The sequence below is a fragment of the Schistocerca piceifrons genome, chromosome 1 (genome assembly GCF_021461385.2).
Source record: "Schistocerca piceifrons isolate TAMUIC-IGC-003096 chromosome 1, iqSchPice1.1, whole genome shotgun sequence".
In the NCBI taxonomy this organism is placed as follows: Eukaryota; Metazoa; Arthropoda; class Insecta; order Orthoptera; family Acrididae; genus Schistocerca; species Schistocerca piceifrons.
This window is the reverse complement of record NC_060138.1, coordinates 311,949,764-311,975,647: the sequence shown is the minus strand read 5'-3', so window position 1 is coordinate 311,975,647 and position 25,884 is coordinate 311,949,764. Positions and strand designations below refer to the sequence as shown.

General features: G+C 41.0%; 1 protein-coding gene across 1 annotated transcript in view; it reads left to right on the top strand.

Annotated features, from left to right (window-relative positions):
- Positions 1–25,884, top strand: part of LOC124712219 (esterase FE4-like) — a 123,228-nt gene that overhangs the window by 88,256 nt on the left and 9,088 nt on the right. Inside the window, 1 exon segment of the mRNA XM_047242516.1 lies at positions 14,381–14,510. Within this exon segment, the coding sequence (XP_047098472.1) occupies positions 14,381–14,510 (130 nt within the window).

Here is a 25,884-nt window from a genome sequence, read left to right as displayed (position 1 = left end):
TATAATAAATTGGCTTGCTCATGAAATAGTACAGCCCCTTTGCAACATAATCAACTGCTCCATGGGTACTGGCATTTTCCCTCAGCCAACCAAAACCACCACGATATTTCATTACACAGAACAGAGAGAAGCATGAGATCATTAAATGCTGACCTATATCCCTACTTCCAGCGGTGTCCAAAAATACAGAAAAAAACTTTATGTACTCCAGTAATGTCCTTTCCTGAAAATCACTCTATACTAACAGCACAGTAGTTTGGCTCTCTTTTCATTTGCTGACCACATAATGCATGTATTTAATGAAAAACACAATCTTTCTTGTCTTTTCATTGATCTAATGAAAACGTTTGATCTAGTCAATCACACATTGTTATACACTAACTATCACTTATGGAATCAGAAGAGTCTGTAATAATTGGTTTCAGTTGTATCTATCAAACAGAGGGCAGCTGGTAGGAATAACAAAGCATGATGGAAAAACAAGCTGTTCAGATATAATACCAGTTACTCATTTGTAAATAAGACTCTCTATATATTTGAAACAAATAATGGCATGCATGACCATCACATCTGACAAATTGGAGAATGGATTAATGCCATGGACATGTGAGACACATAGACTACATGCTCTACAACAAATTATCTTGTTAAATAAAAAAATAATAAAAACCCTTTCAATGTGAAACATTACCAATATAATGTTCTAGCACTATTTTTATTCTGTTCCTGAATATGTAGAGGCCACTAATTTCAATGAAACTTTAATTTTGTACAAAATGTATTATGCGATATGGCGCTTGCCACAGACATATATCTCACCTTTTGGCTTGGCTCAGTTAGAGGTTAAGTTTGAAATGCCCTCTTTCATAAGGCAGGGAGCGTTTGGGGATCTGGCTGCAGCATGGAGGCAGAATGGTTGGCAAGTGAGCTTCAGTGGGTTGTGCTGTGGGTCACCTCGAGATTATTGAGCTGACTTTTCTGTTGTACATCTACATCTACATCCATACTCCGCAAGCCGCCTGACGGTGTGTGGTGGAGGGTACTTTGAGTACCTCTATTGACTCTCCCTTCTATTCCAGTCTCGTATTGTTCCTGGAAAGAAAGATTGTCAGTATGTGGGCTCTAATCTCTCTGATTTTATCCTCATGGCCTCTTTGCGAGATATACGTAGGAGGGAGCAATATACTGCTTGACTCCTCGCTGAAGGTATGTTCTCGAAACTTCAACAAAAGCCCGTACTGAGCTATTGAGCGTCTTTCCTGTAGAGTCTTTCACTGGAGTTTGTCTACCATCTCTGTAACACTTTCGCGATTACTAAATGAGCCTGTAACAAAGCGCGCTGCTCTCTGTTGGATCTTCTCTATCTCTTCTATCAACCCTATCTGGTAGGGTTCCCACACTGGTGAGCAATATTCAAGCAGTGGGCAAACAAGTGTACTGTAACCTGCTTCCTTTGTTTTCGGATTGCATTTCCTTAGGATTCTTCCAATGAATCTCAGTCTGGCATCCGCTTTACTGATGATCAACTTTATATGATCATTCCATTTTAAATCACTTCTAATGCGTACTCCCAGATAATTCATGGAATTAACTGCTTCCAGTTGCTGACCTGCTATCTTGTAGCTAAATGATAAAGGATCTTTCTTTGTATGTATTCACAGCACATTACACTTGTCTACATTGAGATTCAATTGCCATTCCCTGCACGATGCGTCAATTCGTTGCAGATCCTCCTGCAGTTCAGTACAATTTTCCATTGTTACAACCTCTTGATATACCCTAGTATCATCCGCAAAAAGCCTCAGTGAACTTCCAATGTTATCCACAAGGTCGTTTATGTATATTGTGAATAGCAATTGTCCTACAACACTCCCCTGTGGCACACCCGAAATCACTCTTACTTCGGAAGACTTCTCTCCATTGAGAATGACATGTTGTGTTCTGTTATCTAGGACCTCGTCAATCCAATCACACAACTGGCATGATAGTCCATATGCTCTTACTTTGTTCATTAAATGACTGTGGGGAACTATATCGAATCCCTTGCAGAAGTCAAGAAACACGGCATCTACCTGTGAACCCGTGTCTATGCCCCTCTTGAGTCTCGTGGACGAAAAGTGCGAGCTGGGTTTCACACGATCATCTTTTTCGAAACCCATGCTGATTCCTACAGAGTAGATTTCTCAGTCTCCAGAAAAGTCATTATACTCGAACATAATACATGTTCCAAAATTCTACAACTGATCAACATTAGAGATATAGGTCTATAGTTCTGCACATCTGTTCAACATCCCTTCTTCGAAACGGGGATGACCTGTGCCATTTTCCAATCCTTTGGAACGCTACGCTCTTCTAAAGACCTACGGTGCACAGCTGCAAGAAGGGGGGCAAGTTCCTTTGTGTACTCTGTTTAAATTCGAACTGGTACCCCATCGGGTGCAGCAGCCTTCCACTTTTGAGCGATTTTAATTGTTTCCCTATCCCTCTGTCATCTACACTCCTGGAAATTGAAATAAGAACACCGTGAATTCATTGTCCCAGGAAGGGGAAACTTTATTGACACATTCCTGGGGTCAGATACATCACATGATCACACTGACAGAACCACAGGCACATAGACACAGGCAACAGAGCATGCACAATGTCGGCACTAGTACAGTGTATATCCACCTTTCGCAGCAATGCAGGCTGCTATTCTCCCATGGAGACGATCGTAGAGATGCTGGATGTAGTCCTGTGGAACGGCTTGCCATGCCATTTCCACCTGGCGCCTCAGTTGGACCAGCGTTCGTGCTGGACGTGCAGACCGCGTGAGACGACGCTTCATCCAGTCCCAAACATGCTCAATGGGGGACAGATCCGGAGATCTTGCTGGCCAGGGTAGTTGACTTACACCTTCTAGAGCACGTTGGGTGGCACGGGATACATGCGGACGTGCATTGTCCTGTTGGAACAGCAAGTTCCCTTGCCGGTCTAGGAATGGTAGAACGATGGGTTCGATGACGGTTTGGATGTACCGTGCACTATTCAGTGTCCCCTCGACGATCACCAGTGGTGTACGGCCAGTGTAGGAGATCGCTCCCCACACCATGATGCCGGGTGTTGGCCCTGTGTGCCTCGGTCGTATGCAGTCCTGATTGTGGCGCTCACCTGCACGGCGCCAAACACGCATACGACCATCATTGGCACCAAGGCAGAAGCGACTCTCATCGCTGAAGACGACACGTCTTCGTTCGTCCCTCCATTCACGCCTGTCGCGACACCACTGGAGGCGGGCTGCACGATGTTGGGGCGTGAGCGGAAGACGGCCTAACGGTGTGCAGGACCGTAGCCCAGCTTCATGGAGACGGTTGCGAATGGTCCTCGCCGATACCCCAGGAGCAACAGTGTCCCTAATTTGCTGGGAAGTGGCGGTGCGGTCCCCTACGGCACTGCGTAGGATCCTACGGTCTTGGCGTGCATCCGTGCGTCGCTGCGGTCCGGTCCCAGGTCGACGGGCACGTGCACCTTCCGCCGACCACTGGCGACAACGTCGATGTACTGTGGAGACCTCACGCCCCACATGTTGAGCAATTCGGCGGTACGTCCACCCGGCCTCCCGCATGCCCACTATACGCCCTCGCTCAAAGTCCGTCAACTGCACATACGGTTCACGTCCACGCTGTCGCGGCATGCTACCAGTGTTAAAGACTGCGATGGAGCTCCGTATGCCACGGCAAACTGGCTGACACTGACGGCGGCGGTGCACAAATGCTGCGCAGCTAGCGCCATTCGTCGGCCAACACCGCCGTTCCTGGTGTGTCCGCTGTGCCATGCGTGTGATCATTGCTTGTACAGCCCTCTCGCAGTGTCCGGAGCAGGTATGGTGGGTCTGACACACCAGTGTCAATGTGTTCTTTTTTCCATTTCCAGGAGTGTATTTCGATATCTACCATTTTGTCTGTTCCTTGGAAGAAATTCCTTGATAGTTGTCTTAAGTGGTTTTTGCCTTTTGTTCAAATATTAATGAGTTTTTAAGTTTGCAAGGATCAGTTAGACAGTTATTGAATTTGTCAGGGGTGTTGCAACTGTGGTTAAATTTTCATCTGGTTTTTAAGTCCTACACAGATTAGCTGAGCAGCCATTGTGTTTGTTAGCTTTGCAACAGTTTATTGTTTAAATTTACTGATGGATTTAGGTGACGCTGAAATAACCTGGGCAGCTGTTGAGTACATTTTAGTTGTTGTAGTTGTTGAATGAATTTTTGTGGGTTTTAAGTACTGCAGAGATAGTTAGACAGCTGTTGGCATGTTTGATGTTGCTGTAAATATTGCTTGTTACACATTAATTTGGAATTAATTGCTGTGCCACTCAAGCAGCTTTCAATTTGATTAGCAAGGCTGCAGGTTGACACTGGCAGTCTTCACGTAGTTGTGAATTGAAGGGAGCTATTGCCGATATTTACTATTTCTCTTAAGGCTGACATAGTAGGCGTTGGACTCCATGGAGACTATATGACAGTGATTATGAAATTGTCTGCAGTTAGTGGATTGAAATCCATATGCATCTGGAGGTGTGAATGATGGTAGTGTGATAGATCTGATACAATTCAATTTTCCTTTGGATGTATGACTCTCAGCTTCAACTATGTTAATGATGGAAGCTGAAGAAATGAATCAAAATTTATGCCCTGGGCTTGAACCGCAGTGTCTTTGCTTACTATGCAGGTGTGCTAGCCTTTGCACAACCATAGCAGTACACATAACCCACCTGCATGGACTACCCTAGTAAAACACCCTTCCTAGCACAAACTTCAATTCACGTCTGCAGCATTCTTTCCCCCTCCTTCTTAAACCATCACTATTGCCGAAACTCTCTGGTATTGAAATAGTGCCCCAGGTTTTTTACATAATTGGGAAATCCTGCTTGTACCTCAGGTGTAGGTGATCTGTAGATCTGATGTAATTAAATATCTTGAGTAAAATTTAATTATATCAGATCTGCAGATTGCCTACACTTGTGGTACAGGCAGTATTTCCCCATTACATCCAAAATTGGGGTGCTATTCCAATACTATTCCAGTACCAGAGAGACTCAGCAAAAGTAATGATTTAAGAAGGGGAAAATAAGCTGAAGACGTGAACTGAAGTTTGTGTTATGGAAGGCATTGGACTAGTGTAGTCGATGGAGCTGTGTCATCTATACTGCTATTGTGGTGTAATGGCTAGCATACTTGCCTAGTAAGCAAGGAGAACCAGGCTGAAGTCCCAACCAGGGCACAAATTTTATTTCATTTCTTCAGTTTCCACAGTCCGCCACGATAGCTGAGTGGTCAGTGCGGCGATCTGTCATGCCAAGGGGCCTGGGTTCGATTCCCAGCTGGGTCAGAGATTTTCTCCACTCAGGGACTGAGTGTTGCGTTGCCCTCATTATCATTTCATCATCATCATCAGTGGAAGGCAACAAGAAACCACCACTGGAATCACTTCCCTAAACGTTCATGTGGTGGACCTCTCTGACAAGGCCTCCCCCATGACAAGATCTGCCGTAAGGCAGCACACAAAGTAAGACAGTTTCCTTCATTATCATATATGGTAGTATTCAAATGTTGTGAAACAAGTATATCCCTCAGTAATCCGTGTCTGCTATTAGTGTGTGCCTTAGTGCCCGAAATGGTTGTTGGTTCTGGCCACTCAGTTGGTTTGTAAAATAACTGGTTGTTAAGGCATAGTAATTGAGATAGTTCCCCTAGCCTCTTATTCAAGAATACTTATGGCATTGAGCTCAGGTTACTGTGTTAACTATGATTGTGACAGTTATCAAAAACAATTACTCTTGTTGACTAAAAAATGTATTAACCAAGAATGCAAGCACGTGCCTACACTGACTCACACTCGCGTTCATGTGCATGCCCACATGCGCACCCACTTGGACACCCCACACATGTGGATGCACACACATGCACATACATACACACACAAATGCTCCACAGCACATATTTGTATTTTAAAACAGAGTTCGCTGTTTAGAAACTAACGTAATGTAAATTTATGTGTATACTGTTGGTATGAATTTACATTAAACAAATTAATTCCTGCTCTCACTGCTGCATAAATACCCATACAAAATTCATTGATTTCCTTAGTCTGAATATGAGTAGGAAGTTTATACATTACAGTAAGAGAGAACAAATAAATCAGTGTATATTCCCCTACTCATGTCACCCCAGACCACCAAACTTAACCTTCATAGGTTATTTTGTGCACCACAGCTGCTTATTTTCTACTTTTCAACATTTCTGCACATAAATGCAATCATATACATGCAGATATCTAAAGCCCCCAGAACCAAATTCTTCCCCCATGTTTGATAACAAAAATAGCATTATATACACTTAAATTTCCCTATGTTTCCACACATATGTCAGAAATAAATAATTTAAATTTTTCACACATACAGTACATCCATGCATATCTTCTAAATCATAGTAAAATTCCTGTAATACTTACTTAAATACAACTTCTACCTTAAATTCCATTTACATCGGCTGTGCAAATTATTTTATACAACATAAATATACCATCCAGGAAACAGTTAATAATAAAAACCCCAAAATTACATATAACTATATCAACATCATAACCAAATATATACTCTACATACTACTGAGCACATTTTATTCTCTTCATTTCCTTTTCAGTAGCTTCACTTCAGGAATATGACATCACAGCGGCAACCAAAACATGGACACGAAGACAGGGATGCCAACTGCCTTTCAGGGAATCCTTTGGCAGAACACATAAATGTGGATGAAATTCCAGTCATCACTGTACCAAATAACATTGTTACTGAATTGAAGGATATCCAGCAATGCTGAAAACCATAAAAACTTTCAGGTTTAAGGAATCAAGAAAAGGAGAATTCCAATTAACAAATATCTCCAGCATGTCAGAAATGGTTGCTTGTCATCCAGTTCAACTACAGCCAGCTATTCTGAAGTATTCCCGTGACACTCCACCATTTTGTCACTTGGAATTCATGACGACTCTAGACAGAATCAGGTGTAGATATCATTGGCTAGGTCTCTACTGACCCATTAGACGCTGTGTAAGCAACCAAATCTGCCTGCAGCAGTACCTTTCCAGCAAATTGGAATTGACCTCTTGGGTACATTTATCATTTGATGGATAATAGTCTGCTTTGTCTTCATCACCTTCCATGCTGTCACCAAAGCTGTGCCAACTGCTGATGTTCTGTAAATTGCAAGAACCCTTCTATAATAGGTCATTTTGAAACACAGAGCATCCTGTCCGATAATCTATGACTGTGGAAAAGTTTTCCAATCAAAACTAGCATCAGAGGTAATTTCAAATTGCAACATCACCCTCAGGATAACATCTGTCTAGCACCCACAGATGAGTGATGTCATAGAATACTGGTACTCTTATAAGGTGTTGGCAAATATGTTCTTGATGCATGTTGTTGTCAAAGAGAGAGATTAGCATACAGTACTGCATCTCATGACATTTACATACAACACAGTGCAGCAAGGCACTAGAGGCTTTACAACGTTCCTTCTTTCCAATGGTCATGAGGCAGATATGACAATGAATACAATCTCCCCATTTCAACAAAATGATACTCAAGATTATTATGTGAAACTTCTCACTGCCAGGGCCAAAGACGTAAGGTAGCTGCATTGCATACAGACCCTGGACATTCAGGAGAAAGAACAAAAGTGTTGTAATGTCAAGCTTTGCCCAGATGGATTTTTATGTCTGTGTGGAAATTGGGAGAAGCAGAAAAGTTCCCAAAGTGCTTGTTTGGCCCATATCATATCTCTCACTGCTTGTCAAATATCGCATATGAAGCTGAGGCTTATGAGCCTTCATTGAGAAGACAAAAGTGGAGAGACATCATCCATGTTTTCCATATGAAGCCCTACTGCAGTCATGAGGCGCAAATTGATGATGAGATGTCCAAGGAAACTGAAAATCCACTCAACAATCATGATGGAAGGTCGGGGAGGCTATCTTCAATGCACATCATAGTTGAGATGATGTGACGACATCACCAGGAGATGAGGATCTGCCAATGTTGCCATGCTGAGGCCATTGATAAGATCTAGATTCAGAGAGCTGTATATGACTCCAATAAGATTTTATGAAACAGTGGGGTCCCATTCCTCCAGGAGAGAGATCAGTTCCACAAGCTGTAGTTATTGCAGTGTGGCATAGTAGGTGTATGACAGGCTGGCATTCTGCAGGTTATCAGTTCAAACCCAACTGCCAGCAATTATTTGTTATTTAATATGTATTATTTCTGGAAGGTTCTTGAACTATCTTATGATTGTAATCATTTATAAAGATCTGCATCGGGTTCATCCGATTGTTAACGGTCGAAATAGTCCAGCATATAAAATAACGAAATTGTTGAACCAAATTCTGAAAAAGACTTACGTGTATAAAAATAACTATTCGATGCATGGTAGTATTACCATGATAGGTGAAATTAAAGATACGCCAGTCACTGACACTTACCGTTTGGTTTCATTGGATGTTAAGAACTTATACTCCAGTGTTCCGGTTAACGAAACTGTAGAAATCATAAAGAGAAATTTCCTTAAATACGGTACAATTTCAACGCAAGAGACAATTGAATTTATTGAACTCCTATAGCTCATTACAAGTTTTAATTATTTTACGTTTAATAACAAATTTTATATTCAGGACAATGGGTTAGCCATGGGGTCCAGTATTTCAGGAACTATGGCGGACATTTTTATCAATGACCTTGAAGATAAAGTTCTAAATTCGGATGATAACATTATGGATAAAATTGTTTATTACACCCGTTATGTTGACGACACTCTATTACTTGTCGATGGTTCCCGTGAGGACATTGAGGAAATAGTAAAATAGAATTTACCGTGGAGTATGAAACTGATAATTGTTTACAGTTCCTGGACCTGAATATAAAAAAGCAGAGCAACAAACATACGTTCTCCATTTATAGAAAACAAACTACGACTGATGTCGTGATCCCAAATGATTCATGCCATCCGCAGGCGTATAAAGAAGCTGCTTTCCGTAGTCTCGTGCATAGGGCAGTCAATATACCTATGAGGGAAAAATATAGGGAGACTGAAATTAATACTGTTAAGAGAATAGCGATGAATAACGGTTACAGAATAGATATGGTTCAAAAACGGTTATGGAAAAGTAATAAGCGCAAAAAGAAAAAAAACCTGGTGGAGAGAAAGTGAAAATTATCACGATGCCATACTACGGAACAGTCTCACAAAAGATAGCAAATATTTTTAAGCCATATGATGTTAAAATAGCTTTTCAGACTAATAACCTAGTGAGGTATAGCCTTAAGCACGATATTGGCGAGAAGAGAAATAAGTTTGAAAGATCGGGAGTTTATAAAATTCAGTGCAGAACTTGTGATGCAAAACATATAGGGCAGACAGGAAGATCATTCATGATCCGGTATAAAGAACATAACAATGCATTCAGGTTAGGAAATTATGACAAATCAGCTGTTGCGAACCATATGTATGAAACAGGCCACCCCCTTAATAGCATAGAAGATAACGTAGAAATATTGCATGTAGAAAACAAAGGGAGGAAACTTGATTTACTAGAGGAATTCGAGATAGCTATCCATGAAAAGAAACAAAGCAATACTCTAAATGCACAAGATAATTTTAAAGAAATGAGATTTTTTAGCGTGCTTTTAGAATTATTTTAGCGTTGGTATGCGATTTTAAACTTGTAGTATGTCGCTGACGGAGTTGCGAGAGGCTAACGATGGCAGACCAATGCATTAAGGAAATAAGGTGCCCAATAGCATAGCGTTACCATCAAGCACACGGCTGCAACCACGCCACAACACCTAGGCACGTCAGTCCACAACAGCTCCCGAGCCGGTACAGTGCGACAGCATACTTGGTAGCTATGGGACGGCCATCGACTTGTGTCAACAACTTCAATGTAAGACGAGGACCCACAGTCCAGTATACTTTTAATTCTGTTTTACTCTATTGTGATGATATTTTGTCTTTTTAGTCCGTTTAATTTCATGACATAGACTTTACAGCCTGATGATGAGAGCATTGTCTCTTGAAACGCGTTGTTAAAATATATGTATAAGAATCGCGGTTGAATGCTAACAGTGATAACCAGGAAATCATGTAATCCATCATCACATAGCAACTAATCCACAAATTTTCTTCCAAATTTCTGATGAAAACTATTTCAGGCCACTACTATCAAACTTGTGATTTAAATGGATAAATCTGATTGCTGTTTATGGATACTCTGAAGATCTGAGGTCAGACAAGACTGGTATGAGCTGCATGTGTAATTGCAATGCTCTTGATGAGGCTAATCAAGGAGATTCATGCTTCTTGATTCTCTTCCCCTGAGCAGCCCTTCACAAGCCTCATCGCTTTGAGTTGGTCTTTGTTTGGCATGGAGACTCCTCCTTTTAATAATGGCAGTAGTGGAGTTTGTTGTCAAGCATGGAGAGATTTAAAATAATTTTACTTAATAAGTAACCTCAACATAAATTTTGCTTTTGATCTTGTGGAGCAGAAGGTAACTAACTGGCTCTTGCTAAAATTTGCAACCCATCTTTGATCAGTGTAGCAAATTCTTCCTGATGGACTCCATAATCAGCTAATAGTCTTATCTGAGATAATCCTAGGATCAACTGCAAACAATCTTTTACTGGACTTGATACCAGTGCCTAGGTTGTTGATATATATGTCATAAACAATGATGGCTTCAGTGCATTATCTTTTAACATCCCTGTCAACATTTCCATTGTTACCATTTCTGGTATTCTATCAGAAGTATTAATGTTTGTGTACTCAGTCTCATCCAAGTTTAATTATTACCATCTGTTCAGGACCCAGTGTAGAAGTCTGTGACAAACATTATGAAACTGCTTTGAGTTCACATTATCTTTTGTTACGTGATGGATCCAGAACTGATGCAATCTGTTTATTGCTATGCAGATATGATAAAAATCATGAATATGCTGTATTGACTACTTTTACTTTGCACGAGGATATCATGTTCCACACAGTTGTCTAAATATTATCAAAATTAAACAATGGAAAATCCAGGATGGAATGTAACAATACAAGAGAGGGAAAGTGGAGATGCTGAGTTGCAATAAGCACAACAAAAAAAAAAAATCACACAATTATAGCTTTCAGCCGTAATGGACTTTGTTAGCAGTAGACACACACACACACACACACACACACACACACACACACACACACACACACACTCTCATGCAAACACAACTTGCACACATGTCTGTAGTCTCAGTGAACTGAAACCACACTGAGAGCAGTCCATGATGGGAGTGGCAACTGGGTGGGGGTAAGGAGGAGGCTGGGGTGAGGAGGGGGAAGGATAGTATGGTGGGAGTGGTGGACAGTGAAGTGTTCCAGTTTAGACAGAGGGCAGGAGAGAAGGTGTGGAGGGGAGAGGAGGTCAGTAGCGGAAAGGAGAGAAAGAAAAAGAAATTAAAAGACTGGGTGTGGCAGTGAAATGATGGCTGTGTAGTGCTTGAATAAGAACAGGGAGGGGGCTGGATGGATGAGGATAGTGACTGACAAAGTTTGAAGCCAGGAGGGTTATCGGAACGTAGGATGTATTGCAGGGAAAGTTCCCACATGTGCAATTCAGAAAAGCTGGTGTTGATAAGAAGGATCCATATGGCACAGGCTGTGAAGCAGTCATTGTGTGATCAGCAACAGTTTGTTGGTGGCCTTTCATGCGGACAGACAGCTTGTTGGTTGTCATCCCTAAGTATAATGCAATAAAAGACCATGGGTGGCATTATCCATGATGGAGCAGTTCTCTTCAAGAGTTTTCTTCATCTTCATCTCAGCATAGAGAAAAACACCAATAAATCTGATAAATAATTACGTAAACTTTATTATACTATCACTGCACAGAAAGATATTAGTTGTGATGTTTGGTTTGTGGGGCATTCAACTGCGCAGTCATCAGTGCCCAGATATTAGTTGCATGTATACTGCCTAAATTCAACATATAAAAATTAGTACCATAGCTGTTACTTCAGTACTTATATTTAGTATTAATATTCAACAATGAGTAGCAGCTCTCTACATCTGTAATAGTAGAGGCATTTTTACAATGACCACAGCTACTTGGCAACAACTAACAAAAAAATGTTCAAATGTGTGTGGAATCTTATGTGACTTAACTGCTAAGGTCATCAGTCCCTAAGCTTACACACTACTTAACCTAAATTATCCTAAGGACAAACACACACACCCATGCCCGAAGGAGGACTGGAACCTCCACCGGGACCAGCCACACAGTCCATGACTGCAGCGCCTTAGACCACTCGGTTAATCCCGCGCGGCAACAACTAACATGCATCTTCTATTCTTGAATGTGGATAATCATACAAATTCTAGAAGCAACTGGTAATAATAATCCTATTGCAGGTTTCTTTTGAATTTCTGTGAATAGTAAATGATTACCTTAGTAGAATCTCATTGAAAGATCTCTCTCAAAATTAAGAGACATTCTAATCACTTGTTTTAGCACTCACTGGCACCCAAGTTAGTGACTAGACAGTCATGAATGGCACAGGAACATAAACAGAGGATAACAAATAAAAATGAGAAATGGTAACTTATTTTCAAACACCCTTTAACAAAGGGAAATAATTCTGGCACCACTATGAAGATGTAATGGCACTGAAATACAGCAGAAATCACTAAAATTGCGCAAGGCCTGAGGGAGTGATGGAATCTCTATCATATCCTACATAAAATATAGAGAGCACTTGAACAAAAATCTGTGCCTAGTAGTTGGAAGAACATGCAGGGCACATCCATTTAAATGCAGTGAGGTAGAAGTGTTTCACAGAACTACCATTGACAGGATTTCAGAGTGATGCAAAAATTGGCAGCTTGCTGTAAATATGAGTAATGTGTGTTATTCACCATCTTTTGTAACTGTAATAAAAGTCTTACTTAAATCATATGTGTTTTTCTTTGTTTAAAAACATTTTCAGTGGTTGCCATTATGTTGTGTTTTTCCTTAAAAATCTGTTTGCCAGTACTGTAAACAGTTCTTGTGTTTTAAATGAATAATTGAAAGTTCGTATTGTTTAATAGAGTAATTTAAAACATGAGAACTGTTTATGATCTTGGAGAAAAGATTTGTACAGAAAACCACACTGTTACAGTGACCACTGAAGATGCTTGAAATTATATGAAACATGTATGGTATAAACAACACTTTTATACAGTCACAAAAGATGGTGCACTGGCTACCTTACTTGTGTAACTGTGGTTGCTGAAAATAGGATTTATAAAAAGACAAAATTACTTTAAATGTTCAGAAATGAAAAACATTGTACTTGAAGTAATGCAAAAATGTAGAACCCTATGGCTACAATACTACAAGAGAAACACACACTATTAATTCACACAAGCAAGCACACCTCACACGCACGTGACCACCAACTTCGGCATCTTGAGCCAACATTCTGGGCTGAGCTGTCAGAGCTGGCAGTCATGTGTGCATGAAGTGTGTTTGTTTCAAGTATACATATATTTGTAATAAAGTCATGTTGGCCCTGATAAACATAGTATTATGGATTCTGATGTATTCCATAGTTTCATATGTTGTCCACCATATATTAACAGAACCACCAGGGGGATGGTGCTAGTAGTGGTGACTGTAGTGGTAATGGATAGATTCTAGTTATTTTTGTGTGGCATGCATCATTACATTGCAATTGTTTGAGTGATGTGTAAGCAGTATACATTACACATGTTGTGCTGTCCTGAGTGAGAGTCTGATTTTATCATGTATACTGAAGAAATGAACTGATAAAATAATATTTCTGATAATGCCCTGACACATCTACATGTAGGTTCTCTTGATAATGTGCTGGTTTGTAATGAAATGTTACAGTGTTAATGTTTACAGAAGAGCAATAATTCACAGCACTTTTATTCAAAATTAGTTGCCATTTAGAACACAGACCTACAGATGTACACAACTCAAATTGAATTTCATTGTAACTTATGGAAACTTGAAATTTTCTGTGTGTTTTGAATTGTTTATTTTGGAATAATATTTAAACTGTGTAAGTATATGCTGTATCATACATTCAAGAAACATTTGAACAAAGACAATGTTATATTTCCTATAAATATTATTATTTATGAATTATTTGTATCTCTCACATTCTGACACTGTTGGATCATAAACTACAAATACGTCCACTATTAAATTACAATATCTTAAATTACTTGCTGAACAAAATATACATAAGAAATGGAAATGCATACGATTTCATACTTTTTGTTTTCTTGTACGACTTACAGGTGCTGGCCACGATAATGAAACCAACTACATGTTCCATTGGGGAGGAGGTGAGAATTTGCAACCAGGGTCTGAAGGAGCTATTACGAGGAGCAGGTTGATACAGATGTGGACAAATTTTGCTAGATACGGGTAAGTTAATACAAAGACGATGCAGCTTCACATTCCCAAATCCATATCATCAGTTGTGATCTAATATCAGCTCTGTGTTGAAAAGACAATTCCATGTGGTAAAAGTATTTGTTAACAGCTTGTGTTCACATGCACCTGTACCAGAAGTGACATACACTCTCTCTCTTTGGTATTCAATCCTGAGGCTAATTTGCAGCAATATGTCAACTGCCTCATATGTCTACATCCCTCTTCATTTCTATATATGTACGGCATTTCACATCATTCATAATCTACTGCATACACTCCAGGAAATGGAAAAAAGAACACATTGACACCGGTGTGTCAGACCCACCATACTTGCTCCGGACACTGCGAGAGGGCTGTACAAGCAATGATCACACGCACGACACAGCGGACACACCAGGAACCACGGTGTTGGCCGTCAAATGGCGCTAGCTGCGCAGCATTTGTGCACCGCCGCCGTCAGTGTCAGCCAGTTTGCCGTGGCATACGGAGCTCCATCGCAGTCTTTAACACTGGTAGCATGCCGCGACAGCGTGGACGTGAACCGTATGTGCAGTTGACGGACTTTGAGCGAGGGCGTATAGTGGGCATGCGGGAGGCCGGGTGGACGTACCGCTGAATTGCTCAACACGTGGGGTGTGAGGTCTCCACAGTACATCGATGTTGTCGCCAGTGGTCGGCGGAAGGTGCACGTGCCCGTCGACCTGGGACCGGACCGCACCGACGCACGGATGCACGCCAAGACCGTAGGATCCTACGCAGTGCCGTAGGGGACCGCACTGCCACTTCCCAGCAAATTAGGGACACTGTTGCTCCTGGGGTATCAGCGAGGACCATTCGCAACCGTCTCCATGAAGCTGGGCTACGATCCCGCACACCGTTAGGCCGTCTTCCGCTCACACCCCAACATCGTGCAGCCCGCCTCCAGTGGTGTCGCGACAGGCGTGAATGGAGGGACGAATGGAGACGTTTCGTCTTCAGCGATGAGAGTCGCTTCTGCCTTGGTGCCAATGTTGGTCGTATGTGTGTTTGGCGCCGTGCAGGTGAGCGCCACAATCAGGACTGCATACGACCGAGGCACACAGGGCCAACACCCGGCATCATGGTGTGGGGAGCGATCTCCTACACTGGCCGTACACCACTGGTGATCATCGAGGGGACACTGAATAGTGCACGGTACATCCAAACCGTCATTGAACCCATCGTTCTACCATTCCTAGACCGGCAAGGGAACTTGCTGTTCCAACAGGACAATGCAAGTTCGCATGTATCCCGTGCCACCCAACATGCTCTAGAAGGTGTAAGTCAACTATCCTGGCCAGCAAGATCTCCGGATCTGTCCCCCATTGAGCATGTTTGGGACTGGATGAAGCGTCGTCTCACGCGGTCTGCACGTCCAGCATGAACGCTGGTCCAACTGAGGCGCCAGGTGGAAATGGCATGGCAAGCCATTCCACAGGACTACATCCAGCATCTCTACGATCGTCTCCATGGGAGAATAGCAGCCTGCATTGCTGCGAAAGGTGGATATACACTGTACTAGTGCCGTCATTGTGCATGCTCTGTTGCCTGTGTCTATGTGCCTGTGGTTCTGTCAGTGTGATCATGTGATGTATCTGACCCCAGGAATGTGTCAATAAAGTTTCCCCTTCCTGGGACAATGAATTCACCGTGTTCTTATTTCAATTTCCAGGAGTGTATGTGGCATCCGTGGTCATCCCCAGTGATTTCTTTCTTTCATGGTTTCTCCTATTATTGTCCCAAAAATGCTATTGTGTCTTAAAACATGTCCTATGAGTTTCTCTCTTCTTAGGATGTGTCTCCACAGAGGTCTGGTTTTCTGTACTCTTCTCAACACCTCTTCATTTGTAACTCTGTGTTTCCAGCTGGGAGTTATTTTTTGCCCTCTAACTTAAAATTATTGGCCAAAAGCTTTATGCTAGTGTGTGTAAGTGTCTTTTAATTGTGCCTGTACCACCAAATCTCCAAGGATACTAGTCATCTTTGCTCTTGTTTTCCTACTGTCCAAGTTTCAGACTCATACAGGGCCACATTCCAAAAAAATGCTTTCATAATCCATTCCTTATTTCAGAATGATGTTCTCACTGGTGAAAAAGTTCTTTCTTAAATTATAAGCAATTTTGTCCTTTCATATTCTGCTCACACTTCCTTTCTGGCTTCTACCATTCCCTATAATCCTGCTTCCCAAATAGGTAAAGTCTTGTAACATTTCTAGCTCCTCTCTTCCAGTTCATATTCTTAAAGGTTCATATTCTTCATCAGCAGTGCATACCATTACTTTAGCCTTTCGCTTGTGACCTACATATTGTTAACAGGTGGTGCCACCTATTTTGTGTGGCTGTTCACTCTTTTCTTATCTGGGAGTTATTTTTTGCCCTCTAACTTAAAATTATTGGCCAAAAGCTTTATGCTAGTGTGTGTAAGTGTCTTTTAATTGTGCCTGTCTGCAACTTAATGTGTCTTCTTTATGTTAAGTAGCAATCTTTCATTTTTAAATTTTTCTTTTTCTTTGTTCTCATCATATAATGCATTTTTTAGTTGTGTAAAGCAGCTTCTGATGTCAATCACTGCATATCTTCTTTCTTTTATTTTTTCATGTAAGTACTTGTATCCACACTGGCTTCCTTAATTTTCGTATGATACTGGCTACAGAGAATCCTTTCCATTGTGCTGAAGACCTTCCCTAGAGGTTCTTTCATCTCCATGGCCACAGGAATACCATCTGCATAATGCAGCATGTCTATTTTCTGCCCATTAATTTTGATCCTAACCTCAACAGTTTCACAAATTCATCCATATCATCTGCATGTAAGTACCGAATATAAGAGAAAAAAAAAGTACATCCCATGTCTCATACCTTTTCAATTTTTTGCTTCCTGTTCCTGAAGAAAATCTCTCATCACAGCCACTTCACTTCTACAGAAGCCCTGTATCACCAGCAGATCTTTGTAGTTTAGATCTGCTTCCTTTAGCACTCTGAAACTCTCTAGCTAGCAAGTCTAAACAGTCAGCATCTGAAATATAAGGTGCATGGCGTGAAAGTGATTTCAATAACAACAGCATTACTATGCTATTAAAATGTCACATTTGACCAGAAGCACCTTGTAATGTTTACTATAAATTACAATATTATGAGAAGGCAAATTGCTACACACCATATAACAGAGATGCTAAGTCACAGATAGCCACAATAAAAAGACTCTCACAATTACAGCTTTCAGCTGTTAAGGCCATTGTCAACAGTAGACAAACGTGTGCACATGTGCACACACACACACAGACCATCGTCGTCCTTCTGATGGATGCAAACCCTCCGTTATGAGATGAGCATCTGCAAGTTGAGGTACTACAGTGTTAACATTGTGACCCTGCCATTCTACACGCCTTCATCTCTTCACTCGGTGAGATTTGAATCGCATCTCCATACATCGGTTCTTCTCTACATTTTGGCTCATCAGCTTTTCTTGATCTGGCCATCAACCCACCTGACCACACCTTCTGCAGAACTTTGTGATGGACCAACCACTTCCTGTTCCACCATCAACTTCATCGCTGGACAACATGAAGGTATGAATCTCATCCAGCTCCTGGACCCCAGAACGTCCTTGAATATGACACAGACGCTACATCCCCCCCTCCCCCCAGGACTAATTACAAGTACTCCATACTGTGTGTGGGGGGGTGGGGGGGGGGGGGGGGTGACTGTGTGGCATCGTGGCATCGATATAAGACATCAACCCTCAAATAGGGACTCTCTCTCTGCTCACAAATTCTTTTGATGAAAAGTTTGAGATGATTAAATCTGTTTATATGACTTGTTGCATATACACGTGTAGATGCTTGTACTTAAATATACATCTGAATCAAAATATATAGTGGAAGTGTTTGATTTCGGGATAGTAACCCATTGCATTTCCACAGTGGTAAACATTACAAGGTTGTTTCCTTGGTGCTTCTGGCCAGATCTGACATTTTAATAACATAATACTGTTATCATATTCAGAAGCACTGTCATGTTGTGCAATTTATACTTTAGAATATGACCATATGCATGGCATACATTTTTTTTCAAAGAAACAACAATGATGCATTTACATTTGTTACTTTAGGCAACTACTATATTTGTATAACTATACAACCAATGTAGTTGTTTGATTTTCATATTTTAGTTCTCTTCTCTTGATTTAGTGGTGTGTTACTATATTTTAGATGCACTTGACAATGAGCAGTGCCCAAAACTAGAAGTGCAAAGAAAACACTTAAACATAGCTTGCTGGAATAATGCCTTTCCTCAAATTTATTATGGCTTCTGGGGACCACCCAGAAAAAAAGGTTAAAGAAATACTCAGAAATAGGCAGTATAATGTAACTATATAGACAAACAATCTATTCACCAATCAGCAGCAGGAGAACACACGCATATAAGGGTTAACAAAATTTCCGAGCTTTCAGAGCAATTGGTTCCTTCTTCTGGCAGAAGACTTGAGGGGGAAAGGAAGGGGGATGAAGAAAAATGACTGGCAATGTTTGGAAAAGTTGCCCAGAATCCTGGGTCAGGTGAGACTTACTGAATGGAATGAAAAGAAAAGGCCTGGGGTTATAGGGGATGTTTCCGAACTCTGCCAATTTCCTAAACCTCACCAGTCCTTTCTCTTCATCCCTCTTCCTTCCCCTTCAGCCTTCTGCCATAAGAAGGAGCCACTGGCTTAACCATTATTTGTGTGCGTGTTCTCCTGCCCGCTCTTGGTGAATAGATTTTTTTATCTCTCCAAATTCATTATGTTTTCAAAAACTGAAAATTGATTATTTTTGTTGGTATACTAGAAAGAGGCAACACTGATGAGTCACTGCGGAACTTAACTGAGTTCCTGATGCAGTCAACATCCCCTCAACCAACAAAGAGAAAAGCAAACACTGGTTTGACAGTGAATGCTACATAAGAAGATACTGGTCCTGGAAAAACTGAATGAGCAGGACAAGAAAAATTCAAAAATCCAAGATGCAGCAATATGGAACAATAACACAATATAGCACACTCTTGGATACAAAAAGAAATAATAATAATTCAGATCAAAAAAGAAGAATTACTACAGGAAGCAGAAACAAAGCCCTATAAATGTCTGGATACATGGAGAACAGAGATGACTCCAACTATCTCTATGACAGTATGAAAAAACTGCTTGATAAACCTGCTCCAGAAGAAGACCTCACATTATCAAATCAAGAGAACCATCTCCTTAAGTGAAAAGGAACAGATAGCAGAAGATGAAGTCTGGCAGACAACTGAAAGAAACAAATTCCATAAAGCAGATTGCTCAAACAATACCTTGTATAAGTTAACAAAAGAAGCAATGCTATAAACTGTGAAACTCTGGATAGGTCCATAGAAGTGAATGGAAATAATTTTGACCCCCAACATTATGAAGAGATTCAACAGATAAAGTGCCAATGACCTCATCACAGTGGTAACACCGGTTCACATCAGGTCACCGAAGTTAAGCAATGTCAGGCTTGATTAGTACTTGGGAAACAAGAACTGAAAAGACCCAAAAGCTACAAATACCTATGAATTACACAGCAAGTGATAGGCAATACATTTTCCAAGTTCACTGAATACAGAGTATCAAGAGTGATGCAGACAACCTCTGAGATAAAGAAACTGAGTCTACCATCCATAAAAACTGTCCTGAGACTATTCAACATAAAGGCTGGGCCCTTTGCATCAGATAACATAGAAGTCATATGGAAACACCTAACATATTCAGATATCAAACTTTTAGAGGAAACCGAACCAGCCTATGTGACCCACCATGAATTGCTCTCCTATGCCAACCTCTTCATCTCAGAGTAGCACTTCCAACTTAGGTCCTCAATTATTTGTTGGGTGCATTCCTAGTCTCTGCCTTCCTCTACAGTTTTTATTCTCTGCAGCTCCCTCTAGTACCATGGATGTTATTCCCTGATGTCTTAACAGATGTTCTATCATCCTGTCCCTTCGGTGTTTTCCACATATTCTTTTTCTCTCCAATTATGTTTAGAGCCTTCTCATTCCTTACCTTATCATCCTACCTAATTTTCATCATCTGTCTGTAGTACTCATCTTAAATGCTTTGATTCTCTTCTGTTCTGCTTTTCCCATGGTCAGTGTTTCACTAACATACAATGATGTGCTCCAAACATACATTCTCAGACATTTCTTTCTCAAATCAAGGCATATGTTGGACACTATTAGATTTCTCTTGGTCAGGAATGCCCTATTTGCCAGTACTAGTGTATTTTTTTATGCCTTCCTTTCAGATTCATTGTATGTTATTTTCCTGCCTAATTAGGAGAAATCTTCTACTCCTGGGCCACATTTCTGGTATTAGGTTTCTCATTCATCTCATTTCCGCTACTTCTCATTACTTTTGTCTTTCTTCAATTTTCTCTCAACTAATACTGTGACTCATTAGAGTGTTCATCCCATTCAACAGGTACCCAGTTCTTCTTCACTTCCACCAAGGATTATATTGTCATCAGCAAGTCTTGTCATTGATATCCTTTAAACTTCAATTACAATTCTATTCTTCAATCTTTCTTTTATTTCCATCATTGCTTCTTCAGTGTATAGGTTGAACAGTAGGGGAGGAAGGCTACATCCCTCTTTTACGCCCTTTTTAATATGGGAACCCTGGTTTTGGTCTTCCACTCTTATTGTTCCCTCTTAGCTCTTGTACATGTTGTACGAGGGCTATTTTTTTACGTAAGGGCCATTTTTATTTTTAAAAAAAGATACAAATACTTTTGTAAAAAAACTTTTATTATCTGATTCTACACACTTTTACCTATTTTTCTACATAGTTGCCTTGTTTATTTAAGCACTTGTCATACCGTACAACTAAGTTTTTAATTCCCTCTTCAAAGAATTCGGCTGCCTGCTCCGACAGCCAAGAGTTCACGGCCGCTTTCACTTCATCGTCGTCATTGAAGCGCTGCCCGACAAGATGGTGTTTCAGGTACCGGAAAAGGTGAAAATCACTAGGAGCAAGGTCGGGGCTGTATGGTGCATGGTCCAAAACTTCCCAGCCAAAAGAATCAATCAAATCCCAAGTCTTTTGAGAGGTGTGAGGCCTAGCGTTATCATGCAGGAGCAAAACTCCTTTTGTCTGCATGCCGCGCCTTTTGTTTCGAATTGCTCTGCGGAGCTTCTTTAGAGTTGCACAGTAGGCATCTGAGTTGATTGTCGTTCCTCGTGGCATAAAGTCCACTAGCAAAACACCGCGCTGATCCCAGAACACAGTTGCCATAATCTTGCGCTTTGACACCATCTGTTTGGCTTTGACCTTGACGGGTGAGGTTGTGTGTCGCCATTCCATCGATTGTCGCTTGCTTTCGGGAGTGATATGGGATACCCATGTTTCATCTCCAGTGACAATTTGACTCAACATGTCATCCCCTTCTTCCTCGTAATGAATTAAAAAGTCCAATGAAGTGGCAAATCTCTTCCCTTTGTGGTCCTCTGAGAGGAGTCTGGGTACCCACCGAGAACACAGTTTCTTAAAGTTTAGGTTTTCAGACACAATTTTGTACAAAAATGATCTTGAAACTTGTGGAAATTCCAAAGAAAGAGTGGATATTGTGAATCTTCTGCCCTCACGAATCTTTGTTTCGACTGCAGCCACCAAATCATCAGTGATCACAGAGGGCCGGCCTGAGCATTCTTCATCATGGACATTTTGACGGCCATTTTTAAACTCTCTAACCCATGACGCACTTTACCTTCACTCATTGCATTCAAGACATAAACTTCTGTTAACTGACAATGAATTTCTGCAGCTGATAGGCTTCTCGCAGTCAAAAAACATATCACTGACCGTATCTCACACGCGGTGGGCGATTCAATAATCGTAAACATTATAAAGTAGCACAGCGATGCGTACACGTCAGCTACAGAGCTGCAACTTGCATCAGTGTGAACGGGAAGGATGCCGGCAAGTGGCGCGGTGGCTTGTTGCGGCCTCCGCGCGAACTACAGGACTATACGCGCGAACGGCCCTTACTTAAAAAACAACCCTCGTATATTACCCACCTCTCCCTATAACTTACTCTTATTTTCCTCAGACTCTTGAACATCTTGCATCATTTGACATTCTCAAATGCTTTTTCTGGGTGAATAAATCCTATGAATGTGTCTTGATTTTTCTTTAGTTGTGTTTCCATTACCAGCCACATTGTCAGAAATGCCTCTCTCCGGTGACTTTACCTTTCCTAAAGTCAAACTGATCATCATCTAACATATCCTAAATTTTCTTTTCCATTCTTCTGTATATTATTCTTGTCAACACATCTACATCTATATCTACATGATTACTCTGCTATTCACAATAAAGTGCCAGAGGGTTCAATGAACCACCTTCATGCTGTCTCTCTATCGTTCCACTCTCGAATAGCACACGGGAAAAACAAGCACTTAAATTTTTCTGTGCGAGACCTGATTTCTCTTATTTTATCATGATAATCATTTCTCCCTATGTAGGTGGGTGCCAACAGAATGTTTTTGCAATCGGAGGAGTGATTGAAATTTCATGAGAAAACACTTTTGTTTTAATGATTGCCACTCCAATTCACAAATCATGTCTGTGACACTATCTCCCCTATTTCGCAATAACACAAAACAAGCTGCCCTTCTCTGTACTTTTTCAATGTCATCTGTCAGTCCCACCTGATGTGGGTCCCACACTGCACAGCAATACTCCAGAACAGGGCAGACAAGCATAGTGTAAGCAGTCTCTTTGGTAGACCTGTTACACCCTCTAAGTGTTCTGCCAGTGAATCACAATCTTTGGTTTGCTCTTCCCACAATATTATCTATGTGATCTTCCCAATTTAGGTTATTTGTAATTGTAATCCCTAAGTATTTAGTTGAATTTACAGCCTTCAGATTTGTGTAACTTATCATGTAATTGAAATTTAGCTGATTTCTTTTAGTACTCATGTGAATAACTTAACACTTTTCTTTATTCAGGGTCAATTGCCACTTTTCGCACCGTACAGATATCTTATCTAAATCATTTTGCAATTTGTTTTGATCATCTGATGACTTTACAAGATGGTAAATGACAGCATCATCTGCAAACAATCTAAGACGGCTACTCAGATTGTCTCCTATGTTGTTACTATAGATCAGGAACATTAGAGGGCCTATAACACTTCCTTGGGAATGCCAGTTATTACTTCTGTTTTACTCGATGACTTTCCATCTATTACTACAAACTGTGACCTTTCTGACAGGAAATCACGAATTCACTTGCTCAACTGAGGCGATACTCCGTAGGCACGCAGTTTGGTTAGAAGACGCTTGTGAGGAATGGTGTCGAAACCCTTCTGGAAATCTAATAATATGGAATCAATTTGACATCCCCTGTCAATAGCACTTAGTATTTCATGAGTATAAACAGCTAGTTGTGTTTCACGAGAACAATATTTTCTGAATCCATGCTGACTATATGTCAATAAATCATTTTCTTCGAGGTACTTCATAATGTCTGAATACAGTATATGTTCTAAAACCCTACTGCAAATTGACGTTAGTGGTCCAGTCTTTACGTATGGATCTTTCCATGAGCGAGTGGTTGTGTATAATTGCCTAAATATGGAGCTATTTTATCAGCATACTCTGAGAGGGGACTGACTGGTATACAATCTGGACCTGAGGCCTTGCCTTTATTAAGTGATTTAAGCTGCTTTGTTACACTGAGGATATCTACTTCTATGTTTCTCATCTTGGCAGTTGTTCTTGATTGGAATTCAGGAATATTTACTTCATCATCTTTGGTGAAGGAGTTTTGAAAAACCATGTTTAATAACTCTGCTTTAGTGGCACTGTCATCAGTGACTTTACCATTGTTATCGGGCAGTGAAGGTATTGATTGCGTCTTGCCACTGGTGTGTTTTACGTACGACCAGAATCTCTTTGGGTTTTCTGCCAGATCTTGAGACAGAATTTCATTGTGGAAATTATTAAAAAGAAGTACGTGCTATATTTTGAACTTCTGTAAAACTTTGCCATTCTTGGGGATTTGGCGTTCTTTTAAATTTGGCATGCTTTTTTCGTTGCTTCTGCAACAATGGTCTGACCCGTTTTGTGTACCATGGGTGATCAGTACTATCACTGATTAATTTATGTGCCTAACATTGGAGCTCCCAACTGCTAGCAAACCCACCCTCTGTGAATGCTTAGACCTTGCAGGCCGAGAAGCTTCCTGTGGAACAGGGTGGACAACTGCATCTGGCTCAGACACATCGTCAGCCACAGATAACACCCAAAACCTGTTCGTCAAATGAACTGGGGAGGCCCTACAATCGGCCCCTCAGAAAATTTTTCGCTGCCTTCCAGACTTCAGATTGATCTCCCACAAGACCATGGGTGAGGTGTCAACCTCAGTGCAGGCAGTACCCGTGGAGGTCACAGCAGTGGACCGATCGGAGGACATGCGGGACGTGCTCGATGTCCCTCGCATCCCCGCATCAGATCCCCCACAGTGACGCCCCTTGGCAGCAGCCTCAAGCTGTGTGATGGAATCCAACGCAGCCTGAAGCTGTGAGCGAAGGGTTGTCAGCTCTTTTCGCATCTGTACACAACAACAATAATTCCTATCCATTACAGCAGTTGCTCCTGTTTGAAGTTCCTAAAAATATGTAACAATCGAATGGTGTACTTGCCTTATTAGTAGCAGGAACTAGCGGTGCGCTCTCACTGATGGTCTAACTGACACTGAGTTAGATGCATTAGCTATTAAGCTGATTGTGCAGTAGTTCTTGCATTTCTCAGCTCTTGCAATTTTCAGAACTGTGTGGATGAATTTTTTCCAAAAGCAGATTGTGTATCACCAGACTCATACATTCTACACATCTAAATTGCACTCTTATTGTTACCATCCTTGTTTTTAACTTAACTGAAAGTTGTTTTGACTGTGCTGTATGCTGAGGCAGTACTTATGACAATCATTTATTTTTCATTTTTCATGCAGCCAGTTTATCTTTAGCTTCCCTGCACTTTCTGTTTATTTAATTCCTAAGTGACTTGTATTCATGCATTCTGAATTTCCCTGAACATTTTGGTACTCCTATTTTTGATTGATCAACTGAAGTATTTCTTCTTTTATCCATGGTTTCTTGGCAGCTACCTTCTTTGTATCTGTGTTTCTCTTTCCAGCTTCTGTGTCTGCCCTTCTTAGAGATGTGCTTTTCTCTTCAACTTCCTACTGAGCTGTTCCTTACAGCAGTATCTATAGCCTTAGTTAGAGAAATTCAAGTGTATCTCTTCATTCCCTAGTACTTCTGTTCTCCACTTCTTTTCATATTGATT